Source organism: Belonocnema kinseyi, chromosome 8 (assembly GCF_010883055.1).
Source record: "Belonocnema kinseyi isolate 2016_QV_RU_SX_M_011 chromosome 8, B_treatae_v1, whole genome shotgun sequence".
NCBI lineage: Eukaryota > Metazoa > Arthropoda > Insecta > Hymenoptera > Cynipidae > Belonocnema > Belonocnema kinseyi.
This window is the reverse complement of record NC_046664.1, coordinates 37,397,442-37,407,062: the sequence shown is the minus strand read 5'-3', so window position 1 is coordinate 37,407,062 and position 9,621 is coordinate 37,397,442. Positions and strand designations below refer to the sequence as shown.

Below are 9,621 nucleotides of genomic sequence, written 5' to 3'. Positions count from 1 at the left end.
AAAGGAAATGTCGTGCATTGATCTTCTAATGACAGCAGTCACTCTAGCAAATAATTGTCGGAATTGTCGTCCTTTCTGCAAAAGGGTGTGAGAATAGAAGATCGAAGACGGATAATAATATTTTTTGAACCTTTTCTTGAACCTTTTCTTTGAGTTGCAGGCACTGGCTTCAATGAAACGATACGACGACAAGCACTTTGCGAGCAACGAGATTACGGAGAAGACATCATTACCGCCTCTAAAGCCGGCTTACGATACGGATTTCTCAAAAGACAGGGATTGCTCGCCTTCTTCAAAACCGGCAATGGCCAATCGTTTACTCGATTGGTTTTCCGTCCTAATGACGGATGCTAAACAACACCGGCGACAGTTTGCCAAACCCAAAGGTATAATCTACATAATCATTTTATTTCAAAAATAAATGTTCTAGAAAGAGATAGATTTGTTGGATAGAGGCACAGGATACAAAAATCCAAGCTCATTTTTCCCCAACCTTTCTCTTTCTGTCCATTCCTATTCTTACATTTTTAATAGTCACTCATCACTAAGGTGGTCCAAAAATGCATTGCGACATTTTTTTCACTCTAGAAGGCAAGAGTTCTTTGAAAGAGAAACTCAATTTTTTGCCCCTGAATTTTAAATGGCAAACGCTGTGTTTTTTAAAAAATGAAAAAAACCTACTTGTTATTAACTTTTTAAAAACTGAATTTCAGTCACTACTTAGACAATTTTCAAGGAATAATTTTCACCCGTACCCAATAACTCTTAAATTTTATACGCAACCCCTTTGTATTTTACATGGAATATGCCCCGAAAAATGAATAATATGTGAAATGCATGGCAACGACGGGAATTTTTGTATTCTATAATTTTCAAGTATTTTTGAACTAATTTTAAATTTGCCAACATTTTTTTGTAATTTTTCCGGTCAATCATGATAAGTTAGTATTTTTTAGAATGAATGACACAGTTAAATGACATCTTTGCTGAACAGGAAAAATATTCTGTCGGAAACTTCCAATAAATCTATTGGAAGAATGATATATTGGAATTTTGCAATATCTCGTGGTGACTCGAAGAATTATGACACTTGCAATACATGTTTTGTAGTTTCGTCATTCCAATTCCTTGTTGCAAAATATATATTTTAATTGGCATTAGATTCGATCATTACAGGAAGTAGATTTTCTTCTCAATCATACGAAATCTAACATGTTTCAACCTGGACTGACTCACTGGACTCGTCAGTAAGGCAATGCGAATCAGTCCTTCACTATAAACTTTAGAATTTAATTTACCTAAATTCCCTTATACCGAATATTTTTAAATGATATGTAATTTTTGTATATTTTGTAATATAGGAATCCAATCAGGGATCCGGCCGGGTCCCAGCCGGATAGCCCCGTTTTAAGCCGGGCGCTGGCCGGGGAATCTGGCCGGGATCCGGCCGGGTAATCCGGCCAAAAAGCGGTTAAAAAATGTTACTTTAGGCGCGAAATTGGTAATTTTTTGTCTTTTAAGGCTCATCGTATAGATTGCAGTGAACTTTAAAAGTTCAAATCAAGTGAACCAATTTTGGCAAGAAAATTGGAGTAGAATTGTATTCCCTGATGATAGAATCCCAAAGCAATTTGAAAGCCACGTGGTGATTTAAGGTTAGGAAGGAAGAAAGTATAAACTGTATACACCAGACTATATTTTAATTTAAAATAATAATTATTTGCGCACTAAGGGGGGGGGGGGGGTTCAAACTAATCACTGAAATAAGGCTGATTTTAACCATGAGTCTCGATTTTATTTGCGAACTTCGAAGAGACGACGCGACGTGAGTGCAAGAAGCATCCTCGTTCCAGGTGCGCAGCGAAACTGAAAATTACTGACTGTCTATGCAGACGACAGACACAGCAGACGCTATATATGGCGGTAAATTTGAAATTGTACAGACTAAACATTGTCTGAATATAGAGAAGTTTATAAAAATGGTATCATTTCTGTTGTTGCATATAGCAGAATCGATAACAGTTTAATTTAAAATGTTAAATTATTCGAGAAAATTTTATGTTTTTTTTTTTTTTAAGAATTGAAAAAGCTCATTTTTGTTTCACTGATCTAATAAATCTTAAATTATAATTTTCAAATAATAATTCATCTAGCATCCATAATCACGTCTTTGAAAAATGTAGCCCGACCGTCTCCCGCCCGGTTCCTGTCCATGACACCCAGCCAGGAGTAGCCCGGCCGGGATCCGACCGGAAACCTTGTTGTATAAGGGCCAACCGGGGGAATTTCTACACGGGAGAAATTAATGCTATATACATTAAGTGAATCTCGAGAACAATATTTTCCAAAATATTTTCCAAATCATAAAAATTGAGTATTTTCTTTAACTAATTACGCACTCAATGAATTATACGCGTGATATTTTTTGTTTAAGACATTATTAAATATTTGAACAATAAATAAGCATTCACTTCTGACTGTTTACTGGATAAGTGGAGATAATTCTGGGTTTTTAATCTCTTTACACCATGCCGCTTATTATAACGAAATTATACCTTAATTGTTCAAACAATTACAATTTGCTTAAACAATTTTTTTCATTATATTAAATATGCAAAAATTAACTACCTCATTAATTTCACAAGAAAAAAAGGAACTACATGTGATTAATTTAAGAAAGATCTAAAAAAAATGTATATATTATTCTCAACATTCACTTCCTGTGTTATTATTTCCAAAAAAATACTGACTTTTTATGATTTACAGGGTATAATTAAAATTCATTAATAGATAATAATTGTTTAAATAACTTATTATTTGTTTTAAAATACTTGAAAACTTATCACTCATCGTATATAAATCATGTTTTCTGAAATTTTTTTGAAAAAAGCCCGTCTCTAGACTAATTTTAACGTTATGTAAGTATAATTCAAAAGTAGAGTACATCGAAATTGAACAATTTTTATTTCGACGTCTTCAAACAGAACAAAATTAAAATTGAACATTGAAAATTGTTTTATTTATAAATAAATTAAACGCTTGAAATTAAAAATGTTACTCTTTTATAAATCTTTAGTCTACAAGTAATTAATTTTCAGTGATTTCATTTTAATTATTTGAATTTTTTTTAATTGAACACTTTATATTTAAGATTGTAACTTGCAATTTTAAATAAAATTTTATTACATCATTTTGAAGGATTCAATTGATAAGTGAAATTGTGACATTTTTGGACAATTTCATTACAAATTATGCAACTATAAAGGATTTCAATTAAAAATTATACAATAACGTTCAAATTCACTTTTTTTATTTCAAATGCTCCTAATTAAAAATTGCTTAATATTAAACATTTTAATTTGAAATTTTTCGATTTTTATCCATTCGAAATAATAATCATTGGAGTATCAAAAGGCTTCTAATTTCGAATTCTGCAACTTTGAACGATTTCAATGTAATATCAAGAAATTTGAATGTTTATTTTTTTCATATTAAAGAATCTAAATGTAAGATTAATTAATTATCAAGCTTTGCAATTTGAAACTGCCCATTTTTTATAACTTCAAACACAATAGATTTTGAATTATCTGATTATTCGTGCTAAAATAAACATTCAAAATTGCATATTTTTCAAATAAAAACTTAATAATTTAATAATTTTACAATCAATAATTAATACATAAAATTTAACAATAAAAAATTTGTTGTCTTTAAAGCTGTGAGACTTTCCACTTAAGAGTCCCGATTGAATAAAGTATTCTACTCAAACTATAAGAATTTACAAATTCCCGACCTGAAAATAAATCCACTGTGATTTTTAAGCTTTCTCTCGGTCTCGAAAAATTGCAACTCATTTTAGCTCACATAAATCAACTCCAAGGCATTTTAAATTGTTATTTTGAATAAAATTTTAATTTATTAAATGAAAAAAGCTGAAAAATATTCAAAATAGGTCAAGTCGGTCAATAACTACCTGGAATAAATTAACTTTTATGGTACTTTGAAGACGGATACTTGTTCAAAATTGGGGTAAATTGTTGTTTTTTTTCAATTTTTTTTAATGACAATTATTATTAATTATTTATTTATCTATTCGCAGGTCACTTCCCTCCAGGATGTCAAAGTGAAGTAAGATGGATGTTTGGCCATCTAGATACGGATAGCAATGGTTTGATTTCGCTCTCGGAACTCTACCAATTAGAACATGATCAAAACGAGCCCTGCCTGAAACCATTTTTCGATTCATGTGATACAGATGGGTATGTTACTAAATTTACAGATATATTAATTTTTTTAGTTTTATGATACTGATAAGACGGCCATTATCTCCTCACTTGTTTGAAATAGCTTTAGTGACTATATCGTCGTTCAGCACATCAGAAAAATAAAATTAAAGTATTATAGACCTCAAAAAAACTTATAAACTGAAATTAAATAACTGCTATAATTTAATTCCGCTCATGCATAAATAATGGGGTCATTTCAAATTAACTTTGGTATTCGACACGCAGGTAAACTTTGCATTTCAAAAATTTTGATTATAATATATTGGCGCGACAGGATGCTTAAAAATGATTCTCACAGCGAAATTAGGGTAGTGGTAACAAATAATATACAACGATTGCTTTTTAAACACCGATTTTCATTTTGAAGTGTTCATTAGGATGACCCTTATTTCTCCCTTTTCGAATTTTTTTTCTTTCATCTCCCAGTTTTTGTCGAATGGAAAAAAAATCCTCCAAATTTGAGTGAAATCCGTTAATATTTAGGGGTTGTGCAAAAAGTCCATGAAGTTTCTCATTCGATTTAACATGGCGAAAGTTATATTTTTGCAAATCTAATAATTAAACGTGTTCGTATATCACAAATGATTCCGTATTTCCGTACATTGTTTAAAATTCGTCGCATAATTAAAATCAATCATAAATTTTGAGAGTAAATAACTTTAAGACATTTTAATGGGTTAAGTAATGAGTTCTTTAATCAATCATAAGAATGGCATAATATGCTTAAATAATCGAAAAATCATATTATAATATATTTAAACAAAAAAAATGGTTTGAATATTTAAATTTGCTTAAGCATTTACAAGTATTCTTAGAAAACAAATAACTAAAACAAATAACTAGAGAGGCTTAAAGTTATTTACTTTTAAAATCTATGATTGATTCTTACTCTCTGATGAATTCTAAACAATATACTGAAATACAGAATTATTTGTAACATATCATCGCGTTTAAATATTATATTTACAAAAAACTGACGTTCAAAAAAACTGAAGGGGGGGATGAAAACAGATAAATTCTAAAAAAAAATTCACCAAGTATAAATAAGAATCACTTTAGTGGCAAAATCACATGCGGTATTTCACATTTAAAAACTAATTTAATTTTAATGGTTACTTTTCAATCATTTTCATGTGATATTCTTTATAAAAATATATTTACAAGATATGTGAAATGTATACATTTTAACATGATAATGCTAAACAGAAGAAAATTCATAAAGTGCAGCTACGTAAATTTGTACAAAAAAATACAAATCATACCAGTTTTTGGCTAAAAGTTTATTAAGGCATTTATATTTTACATTTTTGATAACAAGATGATTAAGTGATAATCCTGATTGCAGTAGTCGTTTGCAGTGTTCTCAAATTATCGTGAGTTTTAATTGTTTTGCATTTCAAAATGTCAACAAAAGTCGGCCCGATTTTTTGCGTATTCTAATCAACCATTTTGGAAGAGATAATTCTTGTTTAGTTCACCCCTATTTTGAAACAAAATCCTGAATACTTTAAAACATTCCAGCGACAAAAATGCACTAGAGAAAAAATCGCTAAGACCCAGGAATCGAAATTGGAAACACAGCGAATTTTTCAATGTTGACTTTGGTACTTAGAGGGATCACAGCGCAAAAAGAGCTCAAAAAAGGGAACCTGTAGGGAAACTGTATAGCTTTTAAATAATATTAAATGATTTCTGTCATTAAAGAACTTTTTATTTGGATATACTTAGGTCGTTTAAAATCGATTCAAGGCGATATAAAAAAAGCCGAAAGAACATAATATTGATTAAATAAACAATTTGTATATATTCTGAATCGTTCTCATAATCAAGAATATTTCTTCTTCTAAAAATTCGTTCAATAATAATTAAATCGTGATACTTATAAGTATAATTACATATATCTATCCAACGCTTGTTGTTTCCTCTTTACTATAATTTATATTTTTAATTTAAATTGAAAACAACACTCTACAATGCTCTCAAACTCAAATTCAAGATAGTTCAAATTATTAGTCTAATTAAAATAAAAAATTAATTTGTATCCGAGATAAATTATGAATTTGAATTAACAATAATTTAAAGTATTTCAAGTGTTCACGTCCCTGGATTTTTATTTTACAGCATTAAAACAAAACTATTTAAAAATATATACTGAACAATTTTTTAATATTAAGAATACTACACATTTTTGGAAAGAAATTTCTTGAAATTATTTGGTATCTTTTAAAACAACTGAAAATCTTGCAAATCCTTTGAAACTGGTAGAATTCTTTCATATCTCTTGATCGATTTTTATATCCATAATTCTTTTATTTCAACCCACCCTAATAAATATATCTGTAAAAAATAATTCTTTAGAGAATTTAAATTATTAAAATTAACTTTTCGAAAGTCCTTAACAATTTTCAAAGTCATTGGGACAAAAAGAACCATTTATAATAACTATGTAAGGTATAGGAAAACTAATCGAAGTCTTTAATTTGGACCAGGAGACAAAGCACTTCATTTATGAATATGTTTAAATAAAATAATTCTTAATAAAAAATACTTTTAATCTAGGTTTGTCTTGATTCTTATAGTTTAGAATACCTTTTACTGAAGTCAAAACAAATATAATATCTTAGGCGTCAAGACTATGGAGTTAGAGGGAGACAAGAATTCGAGAGCTAATTTGAAATGATATACATACTGTTTTTGAAATTAGAGTTTTCGTTTTATTTCATTTTTAAATTTATTGACCCTAAGATATTTTCATATTATCCATTACTGAACATATAAAAATAATTAAATTTTCCAGAGACATTTTTATCAGCGGACCTGAATGGTGTGGATGCTTTTCAAAAGCTGAGAGGCCTTGTGCAGCTGTTCGTAAGCGACTAACACCGGATGCTGCTCCTGCATGCGACTCAAGAGGATATTACAAAAATATCCAGTGTCACCGAGGCCTTGGTCTCTGCTGGTGTGTGGATCCTCATGGAGTCGAATTTGCGGGTACAAGGACTCGTGGCTCCAAACCAGATTGCGGTAATTATTTATAATTGCATTTTTTTCTAGATTAAATATAAAAGCGATTATCTCAATTCTTGACCCAGTATTTTTTCAACATTTTTTGTACGTACAATAATTTATCTCCTAAATTATTTTGTTCCTCCTTCACGGTGGATCTCGACTGCTACTTTAAACCAAAAAGGCTTGCATTTCCCAGTTTTTTTTCTTTTTAAACTTCTGGGATATTTCACGAATTTAATTATTTCGTCCAAATCTCCCCCTCCCCTAAATGCCTTACTTCCCCTTCCTGCACTTCAACCTTGGCTTCCCTTCCCCAACTTCTTCCTTCTCTAATTCACCCTCTCCTTACTTCCCCAGCTAAAACTCCTATTTCCCCACTTCCCTTCCCCAGCCCTCACTTCCACACCCTTATTCAATTCTCCATCCTTTATTTCCCCCCACAATTACTCCTACCTCCGTAGCCTACGTTCCTCCTCACTTTCCCTACTTCCCCGCTCCTTATTTCCATATTCACCGAGACATCCTGTCCCCTCATTGCACTTCATTTTCCCTACGACCCCACCTCTGATTATTCCTCACTTCCTCAACTTTCCCTCTCCTAATTTCCTCTACTTCCCCCACTCACTTCCCCTAATTCCCTTTCCCTCATTTGTTAATTTACTGGCAACTTTCACTTGCGATGCATAAAAATAGGTTATTTCACAATAGCTTTACTTCTTTTTACATTCTCATCACTTATGAATGAGAAAGTATTAGAATTGTCGGAAATTTCACATCAGAGTTTTTCAACGGATCTTCACGTTTCGAGACCCCCTAAATTCGAAAATCAGGTTTTCTCGATGGCGTCTGTCTATTTCTCTGCCCGACCGGCCGTCCGTCCGTAAACACAATAACTCGAAAAAATGAACGAATCAAATCCATCTTTGGCACACTTTTTTTAGGTCCTAAAAGGAAGAACGAGTTCGTGAACCAGCCATTTTTGATAAAAATTCAAAAAGTGAGCGCATTTTGAAAATTTTTAAGACCACTTTTTTCTGAATTTGAAAATTCTATGTACGGATATTTATAGTATTAAAAAGAACAAACAATTTATCCTTATGACTTTTTTCGATAAAACGAAAATTCTCAGAGTTATAGCGTTTTCAAAAAATTTTTAATCAACCAAAAATCAAAATTTGAAGCCTACAAGATTATTATAAAAAATTTTTGGATTTTCTTCAATCGAAAATTTAAATGTTGATTGCACAAAGAAATAATGAAAAATCAAAAATTCCATTTTTTAGACAAACTATGTAGGATACGAAAAAAGATGAATCAACAAAAATTGTTATCCCAAAAAAGATCTACAATTTCGTTAAGAATCACTTCTTGATAGGACGCGTACTTTTGTTTTATTCGTGGAAAATAACGTTGAAAAAAATTTTTTTTAAATGTGTGGAAAACGACGAAATGATGAATGAATCTGAAAGAGATCTTTTTGATACAGTGTTTTTCAAGCATTCCAAATGCAAAGAATAAATATCCGAGCGCGAAGCGCGAGGTGTAATTATGTCCGATTACAAAGCGCGAGATTGAACCGTCGCGCACTCTAGGCGCGCCCAAACTTGCGAGTGAAGCGAGCCGCGCGCGTAGCGCGCGACGAACATGTGCCCGCAAGACGGGCAGATTTTTATTCTTAAAAAAATCGCTTGCGACTTGGCATTAACTGGAAAGAAGCAATTTCCTAAAAACTGGATTTTTCCCACTGCTTTCACAATTTTTTTAAATTATTGAAGGGTTTCAAAGATATTCAGCTCCTGAGGCACTTTTTTAGATGCTAAACTAAATGGTTTGAACACCGATTTTAATTTATTTTCATGAAAACATGTCGATTAACCTCTAATAAAATATAAATGTGAGCTTTCTCAACAGGATCCGAGCGATTTATTTCTTTTTGGGCTAAGAATGAAAATGTCACTTCACAGCGTTTTAAACAGAAAAACCCGAGAGATGCAAGCTTTTTTGGCTTTAATTTGTAGCTTCTTTAATTATACAATAATAAGTTTGTATAATCCTACTAAACTTTCCTCTACTGCACGTTTATTGTAGAATTACTTCATAATTTGGTCCTAAATTGACAAACATTTTACTTTCACCTGTTCTTGCATATGTTCCCGTGCAGAAATCGCCCGATTTCAAACGTAATACCGATCTGGCCCCGATCGGATTTCCCGATCTGGCCCTTATCGGTAGAACCGTGTGGCCCATACCTGGGCCCGACCGGGCCAGACCGATTTCCTACTGAAACGCCATCTCCATGCGCTCGAAGAACTAGTGCTGCTTGTTT

The 9,621-nt window shown here is 31.6% G+C and overlaps 1 protein-coding gene across 2 annotated transcripts in view; it reads left to right on the top strand.

Moving 5' to 3' along the window:
* The window catches only part of LOC117178946 (proteoglycan Cow), a 36,660-nt gene that overhangs the window by 21,919 nt on the left and 5,120 nt on the right, over positions 1 to 9,621 (top strand). The window contains exons 7-9 of one of the 2 annotated variants that reach the window (XM_033370525.1): positions 161 to 386; positions 4,100 to 4,259; positions 7,084 to 7,310. In XM_033370525.1, coding sequence (XP_033226416.1) covers positions 161 to 386; positions 4,100 to 4,259; positions 7,084 to 7,310 — 613 coding nt within the window. Of the gene's footprint in view, positions 1 to 154; positions 387 to 4,099; positions 4,260 to 7,083; positions 7,311 to 9,621 lie in introns of both variants that reach the window. The other variant, XM_033370524.1, reaches the window with a different exon arrangement.